The sequence below is a fragment of the Poecilia reticulata genome, unplaced genomic scaffold (genome assembly GCF_000633615.1).
Source record: "Poecilia reticulata strain Guanapo unplaced genomic scaffold, Guppy_female_1.0+MT scaffold_125, whole genome shotgun sequence".
NCBI lineage: Eukaryota > Metazoa > Chordata > Actinopteri > Cyprinodontiformes > Poeciliidae > Poecilia > Poecilia reticulata.
The window spans coordinates 1263490-1283718 of NW_007615013.1; the positions used below are offsets into that span (position 1 = coordinate 1263490).

The 20229-nt window shown below is 47.9% G+C and overlaps 2 protein-coding genes across 4 annotated transcripts in view; both read left to right on the plus strand.

Moving 5' to 3' along the window:
• The window catches only part of stab2 (stabilin 2), a 29412-nt gene extending 12251 nt beyond the window's left edge, over nucleotides 1–17161 (plus strand). For both annotated transcript variants that reach the window (XM_017302951.1, XM_017302950.1), the window contains 44 exons: nucleotides 1004–1099; nucleotides 1194–1286; nucleotides 1362–1409; nucleotides 1727–1860; nucleotides 1929–2031; nucleotides 2143–2220; nucleotides 2300–2389; nucleotides 2507–2614; nucleotides 3105–3236; nucleotides 3705–3833; nucleotides 3919–3981; nucleotides 4559–4657; nucleotides 4745–4940; nucleotides 5012–5107; nucleotides 6734–6791; nucleotides 6877–6950; nucleotides 7012–7137; nucleotides 7996–8069; nucleotides 8147–8218; nucleotides 8428–8547; nucleotides 8620–8664; nucleotides 8738–8836; nucleotides 8913–9062; nucleotides 9306–9431; nucleotides 9549–9701; nucleotides 9886–10062; nucleotides 10732–10821; nucleotides 10902–11048; nucleotides 11195–11254; nucleotides 11322–11445; nucleotides 11524–11673; nucleotides 11744–11848; nucleotides 12546–12653; nucleotides 12737–12930; nucleotides 13010–13151; nucleotides 13233–13366; nucleotides 13447–13612; nucleotides 13810–13916; nucleotides 13988–14107; nucleotides 14172–14318; nucleotides 14405–14515; nucleotides 14585–14717; nucleotides 16737–16894; nucleotides 16968–17161. In XM_017302951.1, the coding sequence (XP_017158440.1) occupies nucleotides 1004–1099; nucleotides 1194–1286; nucleotides 1362–1409; nucleotides 1727–1860; nucleotides 1929–2031; nucleotides 2143–2220; nucleotides 2300–2389; nucleotides 2507–2614; nucleotides 3105–3236; nucleotides 3705–3833; nucleotides 3919–3981; nucleotides 4559–4657; nucleotides 4745–4940; nucleotides 5012–5107; nucleotides 6734–6791; nucleotides 6877–6950; nucleotides 7012–7137; nucleotides 7996–8069; nucleotides 8147–8218; nucleotides 8428–8547; nucleotides 8620–8664; nucleotides 8738–8836; nucleotides 8913–9062; nucleotides 9306–9431; nucleotides 9549–9701; nucleotides 9886–10062; nucleotides 10732–10821; nucleotides 10902–11048; nucleotides 11195–11254; nucleotides 11322–11445; nucleotides 11524–11673; nucleotides 11744–11848; nucleotides 12546–12653; nucleotides 12737–12930; nucleotides 13010–13151; nucleotides 13233–13366; nucleotides 13447–13612; nucleotides 13810–13916; nucleotides 13988–14107; nucleotides 14172–14318; nucleotides 14405–14515; nucleotides 14585–14717; nucleotides 16737–16894; nucleotides 16968–16982 (4950 nt within the window). In that variant the 3' untranslated portion in view covers nucleotides 16983–17161. The remainder of the gene's footprint in view (nucleotides 1–1003; nucleotides 1100–1193; nucleotides 1287–1361; nucleotides 1410–1726; nucleotides 1861–1928; nucleotides 2032–2142; nucleotides 2221–2299; nucleotides 2390–2506; nucleotides 2615–3104; nucleotides 3237–3704; nucleotides 3834–3918; nucleotides 3982–4558; nucleotides 4658–4744; nucleotides 4941–5011; nucleotides 5108–6733; nucleotides 6792–6876; nucleotides 6951–7011; nucleotides 7138–7995; nucleotides 8070–8146; nucleotides 8219–8427; nucleotides 8548–8619; nucleotides 8665–8737; nucleotides 8837–8912; nucleotides 9063–9305; nucleotides 9432–9548; nucleotides 9702–9885; nucleotides 10063–10731; nucleotides 10822–10901; nucleotides 11049–11194; nucleotides 11255–11321; nucleotides 11446–11523; nucleotides 11674–11743; nucleotides 11849–12545; nucleotides 12654–12736; nucleotides 12931–13009; nucleotides 13152–13232; nucleotides 13367–13446; nucleotides 13613–13809; nucleotides 13917–13987; nucleotides 14108–14171; nucleotides 14319–14404; nucleotides 14516–14584; nucleotides 14718–16736; nucleotides 16895–16967) is intronic.
• A 2015-nt stretch (nucleotides 17162–19176) lies between these two features.
• Nucleotides 19177–20229, plus strand: part of parp12b (poly (ADP-ribose) polymerase family, member 12b) — a 7707-nt gene continuing 6654 nt past the window's right edge. The window contains exon 1 of one of the 2 annotated variants that reach the window (XM_017302953.1): nucleotides 19177–19578. In XM_017302953.1, coding sequence (XP_017158442.1) covers nucleotides 19262–19578 — 317 coding nt within the window. In that variant the 5' untranslated portion in view covers nucleotides 19177–19261. The remainder of the gene's footprint in view (nucleotides 19579–20229) is intronic. The other variant, XM_017302955.1, reaches the window with a different exon arrangement.

The following is a 20229-nucleotide window of genomic DNA, read 5'->3' on the forward strand; positions in this document are numbered from 1 at the left end:
GGGTTAGCTTAGCATTGGAACAATTAGCTTAGGAGTTAGGGTTAGCTTAGCATTGGCACAATTAGCTTAGGAGTAATGGTTAGCTTAGCATTGGAGCAATTAGCTTAGGGTTAGCTTAACATTGGAACAATTTATATACATGATGAAACCACAAGATCACTTCCTTCATCTGAATATCCTACCCATTTAAAATGAAAAGCTATCGATGTTTCCACTAATCCTGTTAAAATGTTTTAAATACAGAGGTGTAAGAATAAAATGGTATCAGAGGGGAAACAGGTTTTTATTGGAATCAAATGAAACACAGATCAACAACTCCTTTATGCGCATGAATCCGTTTCATAGCGTCTGTTATCAGCAGGAGCCACAATGTGTCCACCGAACTGCGCAGAATGACAGGATATGTTTAATGTGCACTATATCACACGGCTATTACAGCTTCAATGTCGTATAGCATCGCAACATGCTCTGTTTAGCTAGGTTTATAAAACAAGAGTCAAATCTAAAATATTTTAACGTATAGGATAAAATAGGCCACAAAGCAACATATTGTGTCCTGATTAACCACCAAACAATGACTTGTTTACAGTAGTGATGACACTGCAGACGGCAAACTAAAGCCATAAATATATTTACAAACTGCTGTCATGTAAACTAAAAACCTGAAGTCATGCAGCAGCTTAATGAAGCCAGATATAAACTAAATAAAGCTCAACGTAATCTTCAATGAACTAAAACAGACAAAATGAAACTTCCACAGGTAGGATGAGAAATCTGCTGAGTCAGCATCACCACCAGGTAGGATGGATTGATGGGTAGCACAGGTGGTTGGATCGTCTGTTCCTGAGCGTTTTGTTAAACCAGTTGCTGAGCCAATTGTAGCCCCAGATTCTGATCTGGTTCTGACAGTTCTAGGAAAGATTTTGGCTATGTACAGAGCAGGCAGGTAAAACCGGACCTCTGGTACCACAGATCCAACTCATCAGAACCTTCTCTGTCCCAGAGTGACTGTGCCTGTAAGGCCGGCTACCAGGGGAACGGACTCGCCTGTGAGGCTGTCAACCAGTGTGTGACGGCTAACGGAGGCTGCCACTTCAGGGTGAGAACCGGTCCAATCGTACCTCAGAACCACATGTTCTAGCTCTTCAAGTAGCGGTAACAGGATCTGGGCTGGGTGGTGTCCCCGTCCCCAGGCCAGCTGTCTCCTGCTGTCCTCACAGTGGACATGTGTCTGTGACCATGGGTATGTTGGAGACGGACTCCTGTGCTACGGTACCATCGACCAGGTGAGCAGAATCGACTCTGGGTCGGCTTCACCTCCCCGCTCCAGCCCGTCTCAGTCTGTCTGTCTGATGGTTCAGGAGCTGATGGTTCTGCAGAACGCCTCAGACTTCTTCCGCTGGACCACGGTGAGTAAAGAGCAGCGACCCAGTCAGGAGCAGAACCCGGCTCCAGAGACTCTTCTGGGTTTATTCCAGGACCCGTCTTTAATAAGGAGTCGCTACTGGAACTGGACAGTCCTGGTTCCGTCTTGACCATCATCAGCCTGCAGCAATGCTGATAGGGAGGTGCAAACAAATTGCAGGTTCCAGGTTCTGTTGAGGTTCTGTTGAGGTTCTGTTGGCGAGAAGAATGTTCAGTCATCCTACAGATCATCACCTGATCCGGTTTGAGACTTCAGAGTTGAACTGTAAGCTAACTTCTCTATGGTCTCAACACCCTTCAGGACTCCGGCCTGTCTCGCTCTTTATCGGATCAGAACCTGACCCTCCTGGTACCAACGTCCGCTGCCGTCGCTCAGATGTCCCCAGAGGACAGGAGCTTCTGGACAATGAAGGGAAACCTGCCAAGCCTCATCAGGTGTGCTGTCAGTGGACCTGGGAGTGAGAGGACGGAGACGTAATGCTGATGTCTCTTGTGTCCTGCAGAAACCACGTCCTGCCTGGCGTCTTGTCCTCCTCCACACTGAGGAACATCTCATCAGTGACCTCTCTGCTGACCTCATCGCTTCCTGTTTCAACCAGCCAGCAGGTACGGCGTTGGCTGCTTCTCTTGCACCATTCAGAGCCGGGCTCAGTTAGCTCCTGTTAGCTCAGTTCGGGTCAGAACCTTCAGAGCTGTGAATTGGTGTTTTTTTGTCAGATCACATCAGTAGGAGGAGCAACCATCATCGCTGCAGACGGCGCTGCCACCAACGGCCTGATCCATTTTATTAACAAGGTACTGAGCAGATCGGATGCTGCTGCTCCAATACCAAGCTGGTGCTGCACTACAGTCACGGTTCTGATCCGGTCCGCAGGTTCTGGTTCCTGACAGGAAGCTGAGCGAAGGCCTGCTGGCCGTGCTCGCTCTGAGGCCAGAGTTCTCGCTCTTCCGATCCTACCTCATCGTACGGTCTCTCTCTCTCACACACACACACACACACACACACACACACACACACACACACACACACACACCGTCTGGGCTCTCTAGGTGCTTGGATCGTCTCTGTGTTTTCCTGCAGGAGTACAACCTGACGAAGGAGATCGAGCGAGCCGAGGAGTTCACCGTGTTCGCCCCAACAGACTCTGCCATCACACAATACCTCCAGCAGGTGGCAGCACCTGTCTTGGTAGGGAATAAACCTGTGGGACTGTATCTAAAGAAGAATGTTGGCTTGTGGGTGTAGCGGGTCACAGCTGAGTTGGGGTTGGTTGGACTTCTTTATTGAACAGTGGCTTGGACGTCTCTTAGTGTGTGTTTGTGCATCTGGTCTTGTAAAACAATACGAGTCAAGAAAACTCTAGAAAATCTACAATACACAATGGACCTCACATGTTTTAGATCAGTGTTTTTCAACCACTGTGACTATATATGTATCATATTTCTGGTTGGTGGTTTGTGATTTGTTCAATTAAAACAATGAACCTGGGCTCAAAGGTTGGAAAACTCTGTTTTAGATGACCCATTTGTCTTTTCTGGGATGTTGGGCCGTTTTATTTCTCTGGGCTGAGAGTGGTTCTAAGTCATTAAGCAGCTTGAGTCCGTGGTTCTCTTTCTGACCCATGACCTCAAATTGGTCAGCTGACCTCTGTCAGTCAGTCTTTTCTTCATATCCACAGGATATCAACATGACCCGTTATCATGTGGTTCTGGCGGAGCGCCTGCTAAAGACGGACCTTCAGCCTGGAGGATACAGGGAGACGCTCCTCGGATTCCCCTTCCAGATCGGGATCTACCCTCGAGACGGAAAGGTCTCAGACAAACGTCTCGATCCAAGTCCTCTTCTTTTATATTAGTGGTCTCAAGACGCCTGAATCATTCATAGATCAGAGTTTGGAAGCTCAACAATTCAAAGACATTTCTGTCAAAATGCTCATGTACAAGTACAGCCAAAAATTAGCCAAAGTCCTGTTGATCCAGATCACTTTGGTTGGCTTCAGGGATCTGAGCACCTCAGAGTTAGACATCTTTCCAGACTCTGGAAACTGTTTAAGGTCAGGAACGTTTCCACTTTCACAGATATGTCCAGATGCAGAACTCAGCTCAGAATCTGGGCTCAGTTTAGAGGCAAAGTCCTAGAAAGAAATGAAGATGAGTCTCGAGGGCGTTGAGCAGCAGAAATCAGTGCAGTGGAAACAGTGAGAGCCAAATGAAACCTTTCCTTCCTCAGAAAGGGAACCAGGAGGTGGATCAGCCGTGTCTTTGTGTTCTTCCTGCAGCTGTTTGTGAACGATGCTCAGATCAACTCCTCCAACCTGCTGTGTGGTAAAGGAGTGATTCACGGTCTGTCAGCGGTTCTTCACATCAACAGAAACCGCTGCGACAAACTGACGTACAGTAAAGTAAAGGTAACATCCACACACTCAGACATTACCAGAAACAAAGACCTGTTGAATGTTGCTGTAATTCAGATGAACTTCTTTGTTCTCACAGGGATCATGTGGAAACTGTTTACTGCCCAAAAACCAAAAGTGTCCCAGTGGCACCGACCATGATGTAAGACTTTTCTCTGTCTCTGGATCCACAACCTTAGATAGACACAAACATGCACACATTTCAGGTGCAGACACTAGTGGCTCATTCATCAAAATGTTCCTCTACTTGTTCCAAGGCTGCTGGCTCTAAACAAGAAGGGAAGGATGTGAGTTCATGCACAATGAAAGAGATTAAACAGCAACACTGCTTCATAACTTACCACCAGTTATAAGTAGGAGGAAATGGAAAGTCGACTCACACGATGTTTTATATTTGTCATTTTAAGAGACCTGACATCCTCAACTCAAACCCTCTGCATAACAAATGGGCCCCATATGGATTTAGTCTGGATGGGAACCAAGTGGTTCACACTGAATGGGATCCATTAAACTGACAATCCAACTTTTAGGTTGATCTAAAACTGGAGTTAGTCACTTGTGGCACATTAACCTGCAGAAACTGGTCCCATTAGGACCGTCTGACTGGGAGAGTTGGTACAGTTTGAGTTTAAATGATTTTCTGCAGAATCATCTGTAAGCTTCTAGCTACAACGAGGAGGTGAAGCTGCTTCCTGAGCCGTGGTTCTGAATGTCTGCAGAAATCAGTGAGGATGAGGAGCTGCCTGTACAGACACAGCATGGAAGGAGAATCCCACATGACCATCGGCTGCATAGCGACCTGCCTCCGGAAGAACATCGTACGTCCCGCTGCTTCCACAGAGGAAACCGGCCCAACAGGAATAAACCACAGGAGGTGCTGAATCACGAGGCCTGTGTGTTTTCAGGAGCGCCGGTGCTGTGAAGGGTTTTTCGGAGAGCACTGTGAGCCTTGTCCGGGTCCGAAGGGGCAGGCCTGTTTCGGTAATGGACTGTGCTCAGACGGGGTCAACGGCACCGGAGTCTGTCAGTGCAACAAGGACTTCCATGGGACGGCCTGTGAATCCTGTCGGAGCGGAAAATACGGAGTTCACTGTGATCAAGGTTCATGAAGCTCATTGAAGTAAATCTTTAGAGGAACTGTGTCCATCATCCAACGTTGGTTCCCTCTGCAGGCTGCCAGTGTAAGAACGGACTCTGTGAAGAGGGACTGAACGGAGACGGGACCTGCCAGTGTGACGTCGGCTGGAGAGGCGTTCACTGTGAAGAGAGTATGGCAGCAAATACACAACTCAGCGTGAACACACCAGTACACAGATAGGACATTAATTTCCTCTGCTTGTCTTTCAAGTTCTCCTGTATGAGAGTTTTACTGAAGTCAGATCTGAAAGATCCAACTGAGCTTCATGTTAGTTATTCAGTCATGTTTTAAATCTGTGATTCCTGCCATCTGTGGTGATTTGAGTTTTCTCTGTGTTTAAGTTTGGTTCTGTCCCGGCTGCGTCTCGTTCCCTGATTCCCTCCTGTGTATTTAATTCCACCTGTTGGAATTAAATACAACAGGTGTTGTAACAGGTGTTGTATAACACCTGTTTAGATGCATGTGGATGTGTTGCATTGACACCAAGGAAGTAAAAATGATATTAGAGAAGCAACTATTGCTGTCAATCAATCTGGGAAGGTAATTTCCAAACTGTCTGAAGTCAGTCCAGCAGATTATTCCCAAAGGGAAAATGTAGTCAGCAACATTTAGCCTTGAACCAAACATGGAGAAGCAGCATTCAGCTTCTCTGCACCGGATCCATCCAGGCCTTGAAGTTGGCATCATGATTTGACACCAACCTGAGACCCAGGCTGAGACTCAGGTCTCAGCCTGGGTCTCAGCCTCCCTCACCTCAAATCATGACACCAACTTCAAGGCCTGGATGGATCCGGTGCAGAGAAGCTGAATGCTGCTTCTCCATGTTTGGTTCAAGGCTAAATGTTGCTGACTACATTTTCCCTTTGGGAATAATCTGCTGGACTGACTTCAGACAGTTTGGAAATTACCTTCCCAGATTGATTGACAGCAATAGTTGCTTCTCTAATATCATTTTTACTTCCTTGGTGTCAATGCAACACATCCACATGCATCTAAATGTAAATATCTCTCAGAAGTTTAATTTAAAAAACTTTATTTCCAAAGGTTTTAGTCAGTAATTCAACACACCTCTGCTGGAAAACACACAGCCGTCGTTCAGGTCTTCCAGCTCCAGGCGTGAACTCTGAACATTCTGGGTCTGCAGCTTGTTGCTTTGACTCCCGTCTTCTCAGCTGCTTCAGCTCCACCTCCAGGCTCGATGCTCCATCTTCTCGATGGAGGAGGCGAAGCGTCTGTTCAGCTCCTGCAGCTCGTCGTTGCACGTGGCCAGAAGTCCCTTCATTTTTCTGATCAGATCAAAATTGTCTGAAGCCAAAGTGGAGGCCTGGAAAAGCAACAACATGGAGTTGTTGGCTGACTCTTTTCTTTCGCCTTTGAACCCAGAAGTTCTTCAGAGTTTCAGTTGTTTTGTTCTCATCAGTTTGTCAGTTTGTTATCACTGGTCTGGTCTGGAGTTCGCTGTCTGCAGGGAGGACTTTGTGTTAAAGGGCAGTCAGCTCTTTAGCTGGAGGCTGATTCTCCACTGGACTATTGGTTCTTTAGGAGAAATGCATGATGGGCTGTGACAGAGGGTTTTACAGCACAAAGAAAGGACCAGAAGGTCATGGAATCCCATAATTCCTTGGGGTTAGACTGAGGTAACAGATGCTTGTTGCCCAGGAAGCAGCTGGAGGAGCTGGGATATCCATGCTGACTTGTATCACTTTGTGGTTCTGCTCCATCACTCAGCAGCTCTGTTGTGTTTATCTGATTGCAGAAATCGAATCCAAAGCTGATGAGCTGTGTGGTTCTGTGAAATGTCATAGCAGCGCAAAGTAAGTGATGGAAAACTTCCATGAACGACTCGGGGAGTCCCTCTTCACCTTCTAACCTGCTCTTCTTCATGATCCTCACCTGCAGCTGTGCGGTTCAAACATCTGGATCTCGGTGTCTGTGTGCTGCTGGGTTTGAGGGAAATGGGACGTTCTGTAAAGGTAAGAACACCTTTGATCTGATGACGGCGTGGGAATGCCGAGTCTGACGACGATGTTGCAGCTGCAGACCCATGTCTGGTGAAGAACGGCGGCTGCAGTCCGTATGGGGTTTGTAAACGGACCCGACCCGGCAGCAGAGACTGTGTCTGTGGGCGCGGCTACGCTGGAGACGGGTTTGTGTGTGTGGGTAGGTTCCCGTTTCCTCCGGAAGCACCGGGATCGGTGTTTTCTGTAGACTGAGATCCAGCTGGATCATAACGACCAAAGGTTCTCTTCAGGAGCCAGAAACGGTTTTCAAGGTTCCCAACAAGATGCTTTAACATCTCTGGATGTTCCCAATCGCTGAAGTTCGAGGTTTTTAAAGAAACGTCAACATGTTTTTAAGGAGATCAACGATGTTCATAGAAGTTTCTGGACAAGGACAGATTAGAAGGTTTTCCCTGGACATTTGAAGGTATTTGGACGTTGCTGAAGATATTTGAAGGGATCCTTAGGATACTTTTCATTTATTCAATACCTGCTGGATGTCAGTGTAGAATTGTTAAACATTTAGTTCTAAACCTTTCAGAGGAATGAAGCTGGAGGTGGTCACACATGGGGCCCATCTCCAATCAATATGCAAGAGGTCAAGTAGTTCATGACCAGGTCATGGTGATAATCAGACTTCATAATGTCTCATTATGGTGTCTGCAGTATTCAGTATTCATTCATTGAAGCCTGACGTTGGGATGTTGACGGCGTTTCATGAGTAATCAGGTAAATTAGACGCTCTGTCTCCTACAGTAACACTGGTGCATGTTATTTAAAGACCTGTTGGCTTTCTGAAGGTTGCAGACAGAAAAGGTTTTCTGTATTTCCACTGATCCTTGAATCAAAAGATGTTTCTAACGAGTTTTAAACGGTCCCTAGGGAAGTTGTAGAGGTTTATTCCTGCTGACCAGACTGAACGTCGAGGCATGTAGCAGCGGTTTGGAGGACAGATGTAATCTGGAAGGATGATCTCTGGTTATGAGGAGGTGATGCTGAGTGTTTTTCATCTAAACAGAGATCAATCCATGTCTGGAGGGGAATGGAGGATGCCATGCTAAAGCGGAGTGTATCCATGTTGGACCAAACAAAGTAGGGGTTTTATCCATCAGTGTCGATGAAGAGATTGGCTTTATAGACAGTAACACAGGTTCTGGTTGTGTTTTCAGACTTCCTGTGTCTGCAGCAAAGGTTACTCAGGTGATGGACAGAACTGCACCATTGTCAACTTGTGTGCAAAGGTCAGTTTGCCTGAAATCACACGTTTCTTCTCACTGACCAGTTTGTCGGTGGTCATCTGAACAACAGTCATTTAGAAATCTTGTTTCTGCTGTAATGGGATGAACTTTTTCTACTTTTATCTTTTGAATTGAATCAGTTTGCAGAGTGGTGCATCGATGGAACATTGTCCAAAAGTCTAAATAATTAAGCTTTGGTCATTTTTTCTCAGAAAAATGGCGGCTGCCACCAGTTTGCCCGGTGCAACATGACAGGACCCAGCATTCGGTCCTGCACCTGCTATGAAAACTTTGTTGGAAATGGTTTCAAGTGCAAAAGCACCTTGGAGAGGGTGAGCTTCTGCAACACAAACACTCGCTGAGCCCTGCAGACATCTAACCAGCCGTCTGGCCACTTCTGACAGGAGCTGAGGTACAAAGGGTCCATCAACTTTTACTTCAGTTTGGTGGTGAGCATCCAGACATTCAGTCTGTCGCCCCTGCATGTGGAGTCTGATTACCCAAAGTAAACTCTGGTTTCAGATGATGGAGATTATCCTGAAAGGTCGTGGTCCCTTCACTGTCTTTGCTCCAAATGAAGAGTCCACCATGTCTAACAACAGCTTGCTGAGTGATCTGAAGGTAGAAGAAAGTTTCCATTAAGCAGATAAGAATCTGGAATGAGGCTTAGATTATCACAATGTGTGTTTTTTTTCAGGAAAGCTACATTGTGAAACACAGAGAAACTTTCGCCAACGTGCTGCGCGGCCACATCGTCATGTGTCACACTTTGCTGCCCGACAACCTGAACCAAACCCGAAACCTGACCAGTTTGTCCGGACTCGTCCTCACCACTCGCTCCACCCAGGTGACCAATCAGACAGCAGGTCATATTCATGTGAACTGTTTGAATGAAAAACTATATGCTGCAGCTATACTTTGGATACCTGCAGCGTAGATGAATCTGCTCCATGAACCCATGAACTAGAATACAGAGCAGTCTGGAAACGGAGCAAAGAATCTGAATTCAGGCTTCTGGATGCTGGTTGAAGTAACCCTAACCCTGTCTTTAGGTCGTTAAAGGTTAAACTGAACTCTGTTATATCTTCAGGGTAAAATCACCATCAACGAGGCTAATTTGACCAACAGCGACGACGTCAGCGTTAACGGCATCATCCATGAAATTGACTCCATTCTGTTACCTCCCAACCTCAACAGAGACAATATGCTCATCCCGGTGGGTGCAAGTCATCCCTGACAGCCTTCATCAAGCAGCAGCCCAGAACACGACGTTACGACATGATTCATGTCTTGATCATTATCTACACTTACCTGCTTCACCTGTTCTCTGCAGAATCCCACAGAGCTGAACCTGACAGACGTGGCTGAAAGACATGGTTATAAAACCTTCTACAAGCTTCTGAAGGTAAAACTCTACCACAGAGTCCATCTGATCTCTGGACGCAGCTGGACCCAGCTGGACCCAGCTGGACCCCAGGAGGTCCAGGTATGCAGGTTAAACACTGAACAGCTCACCTGTCCAGTGCTACCTGCTACATTCATGTTTAATCTTTAAAACGTTTAGTTTGTTTGCATTAAAACGTGTAGTGTAATGTGTCCCGGTGTGGGGGAGGACCGGATGGTTTCAGAAACCCAAATATCCACCTGACTTTGTCTCCTGTGTGTTTCAGGACACAGGAGTGATGGACCTGATGGACAATGTGATTTTCCAGCCAGTGACAATCTTCCTGCCATCTGATGATGTCATGGCCTCTCTGCCACAGCAGCAGAAGGACTACTTGTTCCATCAGCAAAATCGACCACAGCTGCAGGAGTACCTGAAGTATCACGTCATGATAAGCCAGAAGGTGAGACTCTCTGCTGGCCATCGTCCGTCCACACTGTCCTTTAGCCCAGTTGTCCAAACCCTAACACTGCTTTAGTCCGTGTGTTGGGGTTCCTGGCAGCGGTGGGCAGCGCTAACTACAGGTTAGTTCCACTAATGCTAAAGCGCTAATACTAAACAGCTAAATTCAATCATATTGATGCCCATGATGATGTCATCATTACAATGTGAAGAGGCTCTTAAAGCCATTCATGCATGTATTTGTTTGACACCCTGGTTGTTCCTGTAAGTTATATTCATTCATTCATTCATTCATTCATCCACCTGCTCAGTACAAAACAACAAACATGAGGAGAGGAAATGGAAATGCAAAGTAAACAGATTTCAAAATAAGAGCATGAACATAAACATGTAGTTGAAACATAAGTAACCAAAACCCCGAGACAGATTTTGAACGTTTATGCAAATTTTACAAAACAGCCAAGTAAATTTATTTAGGGGAAGCGAAGTGCATTAGAGGTTTTCAAAGTTAGCTAAAATGCTAAAGCACTGAAATTAAAATGAAGATTAGTCGACTAGCGCATTAGCATGCTCAGCTGGTAGCACGCAGTGAAGAGGACGATGAAGAACAGACACCACTGAACATCTATGAAAAGATTGACCCTCAGTTTCAGGTTCTTTTTAACCTCAGGTTTATGCAGAAGGGTTGATCTACCTGGAATCCGGTCGGACTCTGCAGGGTTCAGCTCTCTCTTTCTCCTGCGGCGGTCCGGATAAAATTGCAAGTACAGCAGAAAGTAAACCATAGAAGAAGAAGAGGTGAAACTAAGTTCTGAATCAGTGGCTGTTCTTGTTGATCAGGGAGAAATCTACGTTAATGATGGATCATGTCGGATCACCGAGAGGCATCTGGTGTTCAGAGCTGGGATTGCGTATGGAATAGACTGTCTGCTGATCCCACCCAGCCTCGGGGGGCGCTGTGACGAGCAGACGGTGTTAGATCTCAAGGTAAGTCCGTGATTCGTCTGAAGTCCTCTTGGACACGGAGGATCCTGAGTTTTCCCTCTGGATTGTAGGATTCCTGTGAAGAAACCAGAAATGTCCCATCTTTGTGTTGCTGTGGATGAACATGTTTGTTTTGCCTTCTGCTCTAGATGAACTGTGGTCCATGCACAAGAACTGCTACTGTCTGTCCCAGAGGAACCGTGAAAAAGGTCCGACTCACTTCCTGTTTGATCGGATGAGGAGCATCTCTCATCAGATGCTTTTCTTTGTGTTCAGGAAGTTGAGAACTGTGATCTTCCAACCTTGTTCGTCAGTAAAAACTCTGGCTGTCAGCCCACCTGTACCATCAACTTCTGGCATCCAAAGTGTTGTTCTGGTTTCTATGGGAGAGACTGTCTGGGTGAGAGGTCAACCTTTCAGTGCTACGGTTGGTTGAGCTGTTTTGTCCTGACAGAGACGCTGTGCCTCCTGTCTGCAGTGTGTCCTGGAGGAGTCCACTCCCCCTGCAGTCACCGAGGTCAATGCGATGATGGTCACCTTGGTAGCGGCACCTGTACCTGTGACCCAGGTTTTAAGGGCACGGCCTGCGAGATGTGCAGCGACGGGTTCTACAGTCCGAGTTGTAAAGGTGAGCAGCAGGGCAGGTGTCCAGACCTCCAGGCTTCATCTGGTTTCATGAAGGTCACTCTGTATTTCAGCCTGCAACTGTTCGGATCAGGGGTCATGTGACGACGGGCTCCGGGGGACGGGTTTGTGCTTCTGTGAGGAAGGGTGGACCGGAGTACGATGTGACATTCAGCAAAGTAAGTTTGGTTTATTCAGACTCTAAACCTGATCCAGAGTCGGGAACTCTGTGGTTCTGTGACTAACAGAATCCTGTCATCCATATCAGTTAGGGAGTGGACAGTGCAGGTCACCAGGGTGGACTGGTCCACTGCAGCTGGGACCAGTGGCAGGTGCTAAAGGGGAGCTAAGCATTTTACTGAGGGTGCAACGACAGATCATTTCCCTACAGTTACCAACACACACATTAGGATTGTTGTTTTCATCAGACTGATTTGCATTTATCTCACCTGGAACGTAGCTGGAGAGGCACCAGCCACCCTTCAGACCCACTAAGGGCCAGTTAGGACATAGATGGATGATTTGACTCCTAGACGTCAGCATGAAGCCTTGAGCCATTATCCAGGTGACTTCCAGACAATATTAGGTTAAAACAGCATTTCTGACCAAGGGGACACCCAAGTATTGACCCTTTGCAACTGCGTCACTTAATCAGTCGAAGCGCCAGGATGTCCAGGAAGTGAGAATCTGGAGTATTGAACTGAGCAGAGGAAGTTGTTTTTGTCCGTTTATTCACATGCGTCGGTGTTTCCAGAAGCCTGAAACCGACCCGAACCTCCTCCCACCTGACCTGCTGATCAAATTACCGACTTTTCCTGAACTCACACCACATGATTTATGTTCCGCTGTGACGCCTCAGCTTCCTGTCTGTTCCAGCTGAGGTCTTCCACTGCTCTCCGCCCTGCTCTCCAAAGGCCGTCTGTCAGGAAAACAACACCTGCGTCTGTCGACCATTCCACGTAGGAGACGGACTCACCTGCACAGGTAAACATGTTGGTTTCCCTGTAGGAAGTGCTTTGCTGCCTCCCGTCTGCCGGTCAGCCATGACGCTGTCTCCATCTCCACAGTGGTGGACCTGTGTAAGATCTGGAATGGTGGTTGTGCCAAAGAAGCTAAATGTTCTCAGAGAGAGGAGAAGGTGAGCTGCACGTGTCCTCAGAGCCACTCTGGAGACGGCGTCACCTGTCTACCTGTGGACCCCTGTGCCAGCGGGGACAACGGCGGCTGCAGCGAGCACGCCACCTGCACCATGACGGCTCCAGTGAGGAATAAAGCAGCGCTCACTACAACTTACATCCTCAGGTCTGTCACCTGTGCTAATGAGTCACATCTGTCATCAGGGGAAGAAAAGGTGCACCTGTAAGGACGACTACATTGGAGACGGAGTTAGCTGTGAACTCAGACAGCTGCCAATCAGCCGCTGTCTCCTGGACAATGGAGGCTGCCATCCAGACGCTAAATGTACCGACCTCCACTTTGAAGGTAAGAGCTTGAAACGGGCTTCTGGGAACCAATCAGGAGAAGGAATCAGTCCTGAACCCGGATCTGAATGCTTGTGTCCAGATGCAACGCTGGGCGTGTTCCACTACTGGTCACCTAAAGGTCGGTACAAGCTGGACTACACCGCAGCTCAGCAGGGCTGCAGGGCAGAGGGAGCCACCCTAGCAAACTACACTCAGCTGTCCTATGCTCAGCAGGTCAGTGAACTCAACACCAGACTCGGATTTCTCATGCTAGATGGGATAATGGAATCTTCTGCTTGGGTCTATGGCTGAAGGGTGGACTGAACATGTGTGCTGCTGGCTGGTTGGACCAAGCCCGGGTCGCCTACCCCACCACCTACTCCAATCCCAACTGTGGCTTTGGACACGTGGGCATTGTGGACTACGGCACCCGGAAAAACCTGAGTGAGACCTGGGATGCCTTCTGCTACCGGATGAAGGGTGAGAGGAGAGCATGCAGTGAGGTGGAGTTACTGACCAGACACAACATTAAGACCACTGAGCGGTACCAGAACAGGACTATCAGGACAGCTTGGTCAGAGCATCTCTACAGCTGTAGCTCTATGGTCTGGTTCCAGTCCGGGTGGTCTGTTTTATGGATGTCCAGCAGTGGTCAGTGATGTCTCTCTGCGTTTCAGAGGTGCAGTGTGTCTGTAAACCAGGTTACATTGGCGATGGACTCAGCTGTACAGGAAACCTGCTGCAGGTCCTCAGGTCCACCCCCACCTTCTCCAACTTCCTGATTGTGGGTATCACATCTTCAGTCACAACTCAACTATTAATTCTGCTTCTGAGCAACATCTTTGTCGTCTTCAGCAAATCATGAACTATTCTGAGGTGTCCGACTCTGGAAGGAGGTTTGTGAAGAGCCTCGGTAACCTGGACGTCCAGTCCACCCTGTTTGTCCCGGAGAACAGCGGTCTGCCGGAGAACCTGGTGAGCCCAGAGACAGAGACACATCTGCTACAGCTGCTGTGTCCTCACTAATGTGTCCCAACAGACCCTTTCCCCGCGGGACATCGAGTCCCACCTGTCTGAGGGTCAGGCTCTTCCTCTGAGCCAACTGAGGAACAACAGCCGGATCAGGACTCGAGCTGGCAGTCTGTCTGTCCTTGGGGTTGCCGACCTGCTCAACCCTTCAGCTCTGGTGAGACCACCAGCCTCCTCCACCTGGGGCTGGAGGGTCCATGGAGGTTGTTTATTTCTGACCATCTTCAGGTTTCTGCTCCTCAGGCTTCCTGTTTCATCAACGACCGCTTCGTCACCGACTCCGACATTCGTGCTTCTAACGGGATCATCCACGTCCTCCAGGGGCCTCTGGAAGCTCCTCCTCCCCATCCAGATGTGAGTCGCATCATGATGTTGGCTTTGTTTACCCAGCAGACGAGTGACTGTTTCTGATTGGCCAAGCAGATGCATTCAGCCCACCAGGCTGGGATGGGAGTGGGCCTGGTTCTCCTGATCCTTCTGGTGGTGGGAGCCATCTTTGTTGGATACCGGTTCTACCACCACAGCAGCAAACCCTTCCAGTTCCACTACTTCAAGGTGAGCCTCTAGTGGGTTTTAAAACAGACCAGGAACCTGAGGGAACTGACCGGTTACACAGACAGAACCTATGTTCTGTTTTAAAGTCATGAACCCAGTAGGTTCTGGTAAATCCAGTCTTGCTCTCATGAAACAGTCTCTGCTGCGTTTATATTGTTATGTATGAGATGAACTCCCAGGAAACGGCAGTTTAACCACCTGGTCTCCGCCGGATGTTCAATGTGTTTCCTTTACTTCTACAATCCACTCTGAGTTCCTTGGCCTTGGCTGTGTTTAGGATGGATAATCATGGGACCTCGCTGTGAGTCCCTCCACCTCATGATGAGGAAGACTATTAGCTTAGCTTTACTATTAGCTTAGCTTTACTATTAGCTTAGCTTTCCAGCTCACAGCAAAGACTCAGGCAGATCTCTGGAGGTTGGGAGTCACCATGTTGTCAGCCAGCTCTTCCTTCTTCCTGCTGATGGTTGAACATTGGCTCGGCGGCGCCCCCAGGTGGACACCTGCAGCTCCAAATCAGGGATAAAACCACTTAACCAACACAGTACCACAGAGTCCTGACGTCCCTCCAGGACCAGCTCAAGCCTCCATGAAGCGAAATTTGGTTTGGGAGCCTCTAGTTGTGCTAATAATGTCGACTGGCTGCAATCAACAGACGATCAGATCATCCTGCTAGAAACATCTCTGACACACTGTTTACATCATGCTCTGTATCCTACCAGGGCGCCATCTACTGGTAGTAAAAGCAACAAAGCATCAGTTTGCTCTGGACTTAAGATGGAATATACCCACATATGAGTGTGTGTGTTTTCATACACGTGTTCTTGTATTACCATCTATTTACATGGTAATACACCAGATAAATACATGATATTTATTCCAGGTGAGTCTTTCTTACCTGACAATGTGGACCGGTACCGGGCCGATTCTGAGCTCCTGGAAAAGTTTCATATCTGAGAAGTTGATGTAAAAATAATGTTTGTTTGATCTGCATAAGTTCTGCTCAGCAGTAAACAGCATATCTTCATCTCCAGCTCAGAGCGGCTCATCGATATATATGATGGAAAAACATTTTCCTAGACAATATCAAACATTGAGAAGTTTGAATTATTATCAAACGTTTTCAAACGCGTCACTTTGAAGCCAAAAAACTCAGAAACATTTCGGACCAATCAGGAGAATCGACTCATTTAAAGCTAAAATTTAAACCTACCTATAAGGTAGCACCTTATAGCTACCTTAATGGTCGCTATTAAGCTAATTTTCTATTAGCAGCTCCACAAATCTTTCTGAAAAACGTTACCAAGAGAAAACACACCTTGATCTGGACTTTTTCTTTTTTATTCTTTCCTTTCTCTCCCTGAAGGTTTAACCCTTTTCATTCTTCTTCCACCGGAGCGTTGAAGGTTTGGATGCTCTGCAGCTCATATTACCGGCCACCAGGGGGAACCCAAGAGCAATTAATTTGTTTCCTTTTGCCCATATATAGAATGATTCATCAAATACATGGTATTAAGAAAAATCCCAACTTTAAAATGTAGCTTTGTGTTTTGTTAATATAATCAAATGTAAATCATTAATAAATAAAAATCAGTTCCTTCTTATTGACCTTTGGGTTAGATTGGATTAGTTACATTATCTGGGTTTTGACTAGACAGCAGCAGAATCTGTGTAACTGATGCGAGGCGTCGTCCAGGAGTTGATGGTTTGAAACCAGTTAAACCATCTAACCCAACAAACCATCAGCTCCGACTTTCCCTCCATCCAGGATTTGTTCAGGTCAAGAGTCCGGAAAAGGGCAGCCAACATCTCTGCAGACCTCACACATGCTGGACATGAACAGTTTAGAGCTTGACCTTCAGGTGGCGCTGCAGACACCCGGAAACATCTGAGCATTACTTTAACCTCTTCTGTAAAAACTCTGCCTCAGTTTATTTCCCAACTATTTCAAATCCAGATGTTTCTCTGAGCGCGAAGCGAACCGAAGGAGTCTAGACGTTAAAACCCGACTGGTGTCTGCAGGACGACGACGGAGAAGAAGAACCTGCAGCTGAAACCACAAACTACAGCCGCAGCATCTCTAACCCGGTCTATGAAGCAGGTCCAGAACCAGCAGGTCCAGAACCGAGCCAGTCCAATGGATCCGGAGCCCCTGGGAGTCCAGAGCCGTCTGTCCAGGTGACCTGAGTTCCTGTCGTTCTGCTGCGGCGTTCAGGTGAGACCTGGGGTTTAACCTGAGGCGTCTCTGCAGGTGGAGGACAGCTGAACCTGGACCCGGCCTGCTGGGTCAGAACCACTCCTACAGCCATCAGAGACCCTGAAGGGTGGAGTCCTAAACCTGGACGCCTTCAGGAACCAGCTGAAGCTCAGATGTAAAAGTTCTACAGTGTTCTGGTTCTGATGGAGTTCTGGAAAAGAGAATAAAGTATCAACAAGCTGATCTGAGTGATTAGTCGAGATTTTTGATTGATTCTTTTCACATTAAATTCTACTAAACCCCATAAGAGTAGCAAGACAGAGGATCCACGTCAGGTCCGAACAGTTCCAGAACCAAGTGCTGCCCAGGTCAACGTTCTGGACCCAGGTTTAGTAGACGGGTCTCAAATGGGATCCGGACCTGCTGAGAAGTTCAGCTGAAACATTCTGAGTTCTGTTCCCAAAAGTCCGAGCTGCCCGTCCAGAACCTCCCAGAACTGGTGCTGGAAATGGACCCGGGGAGAAATGGCTCCTTTAAAATGTTTCGGATGATCTGAGGACAGCAGAACCTGCAGATCCGCCTCTGGACATCCGTGCTGCTCCTCCATCGTACATCAGAACCGTGTCAGACCGGACTGGACCGGATCTGACCCGTTGCTTTTCTAATACCATCCATAGTTGTGCTTTCTAGGGAAAATCAGAACCTGTGTAGGTCCGTTTCCTCCGGTTGGTGCTGGTCAGCAGGAGTCCGACCCCTGATGGAGGCCTCCACCCTGGGCCCAGGGTCCGAAACTCCACCCACTGGTCCGTTTCCCCTCCCAGACCTGGGTTCTGCAGTGAAGTTCAAAAATGCAGCTGATCTCATTTCAGTTGAAACTTCTGGAAAACGGTTCCGACATCTAGCAGTCAGAACTGCGTTTGTGAGGTTTAGGCTTTGATTTAGGTTGATTTTCAATAAACTGATAAAGTTCCAGATTTTCTGTTTAGTTTGGATTCTGGAGAGTTTCTGCGGCTCCAGAGGATCTAAACCTGGAGGACCTTCCAGCAGCCAGTGGAAGGAATGATCAGGTTTACAGAGCCACATCTTTGGTCCTGGAGTTGAACTCCTGGTGGCTGATGAGATTCCCACCAGCTGAGCAGACGGAGTAGGAACAAGGTTCTGCTGCCTGTTGCTGGACGGATTGGACCAACATGGGTCAATCTGGTCCTTGGACACCATCTTACTCTGGAGGTTGAGCTGCTGTCCATCTGTTGGAACCTTCAGAAGACCTCAGTTCATGTCAGCTACAGGAACCGGGATCTAAGCCGGGTTCTGGTAGAATTTTGTGTTCTGCCATCTTTAAACTCTTCACCTGGTTAAACATCCTCCAGGTTCTGATTTGTATTTCGGTTTTTTACCTTTTCAGACTCAGAACTAGAGGTCAAACAACCTTTTGATTCTCAGAACCAAACCAGGTCAGTCCAACTGGACCCAGGTTCTGGTTGATGGTTCAGGTGTCGTCCAGAGGGACAGCTGTCCAGCTGCAGAATCCACACACAGAGCTGCAGCTTCATCAGTCTGGATACACACACCTGTCTGATTTCACACACCTGCAGCAGCCGGAGCTGAGTGCCAGAACCAGAACCAGAACCACGACTGTGGGATGGGCTGGAAACAAGCTGCATATTGGATTCCTTCAGGTTTAAAGCATCAGACATGGAAACATTCTTCCATCCTGACCCTCACTGCAAGAAGGTTGTTGTTGAAAATACCAGAAAATCAGCAAATTCTGAAGTACTCGGATCGACCCGTCTGGTACCGACAACCATGTCACAATGAGTAATTTAATTTCACCTTCCTCCTCTTTTTGACCCTGACTTTGAACTTCAGCGAGTTGGCTGTGATTGGCTGATTCTCTGTGCTGACTGAAATGGTGTACCTAATAAAGTGGCCAGTATGTGTCCCTTCTAGTGTATAGAGATCCTCCAGGGGGCGCTGGAGAGTCTGGGAAAAAGTAACGAGGGATGGATGGAGAGGCACCAGGATCCACAGGGTTATAGAAATACAACACCCAGAATGCATTTCCTGTTTCATCCAGATGAACCTCATCGGTGCTTCTGATTGGTTAACATTCAGTCACGTTGTTCAGTGAACTCTTCCTCCAGATGTTCAGTCAGACCAGAACCCTGAAGGCACGAGAACACATGGACCTCTAGCCCCTCCCCCCGCAGTCCTAGCCCCTCCCCCCGGACTCCTGGCCCCTCCCCCCGGACTCCTGGCCCCTCCCCCAGACTCTGGTTCCTCCCAGCCCAGCCCCGCTCTGTCCTCCCGGGCCTCAGTGCCTCTGTCCGGGCAGCAGCAGCAGCAGGATGCCGTCCATCAGCTCGGTGATCCTGCAGGCCACCAGCTGCCTGTGTGAGCGCAGGGGCTGCATGCAGCTGCAGCAGCTGCAGCAGGAGCTGCAGCAGCGTTGCAGGATGACAAATGAAGACTTCATCTACATCATCCAGAACTGTCCGCAGCGCTTCCTGCTGGTCCCGGACGGGGAGTCTTACTCGGTGGTCGGTCGCACCTCCCTGCGGCTCTGCGGCGCCTACAGCCGGGGGGAGCGGTGCGGGGGAGGCTGCCAGCAGCTGCATCTCTGCCGGTTCTACGTTTTCGGGAACTGCAGGTTCGGGAAGGGCAGGTGAGCCGCTCACACAGGAACTAGAACCGAACCGCTGCGGGACTATTTCCCTCCGCCGCGGACTGATACATACCCAGTTTTCTGTCATGAAGTGAAACGAAAGTTTAGGAATTAAACTTGAGATGAAAACTTGATTTGTTGTGATCGAGAGAAAGTTTTCATCCTGGTTCTTCACATCGGAGGTTCCGGTTCCGATGCTTCACTCAGTTTATGGGTCAAAAACCAGGAATTCATTCCGGGATTCCCAGCAGGAGTCCATCTCGAACCCGACCTGATACTTCTGCACGGAATATTAACCAGAACCAAATAAAAACTCAGGAAAACAATATCAACTTTTCCTTACGTCACAGAGTGACGTCAGAAACCGAGAGCCATCAAGTGAGTTTTAGTTTGTAGAGAAACGAAACCTGAAGGTACACTTCCGGTCTGGGCTGAGCTCACAGCGGTTCCACCAGAACCAGAACCGAACCAGGACTGTGGTCCCGGTTCGGTTAAAGTTGATTCCATCCATCGGTTCGGTTCGAGTTCCGGGTCTGAAGTTTTATTCCGTTTTAAAACTTTATCATTTAATTTATTCAAGCTGTAGAAATTATTTATTTTAAAATATTTATGGTGTTTCTCCCAAATCTAGAGTTTTGTTTTATCTTCTGA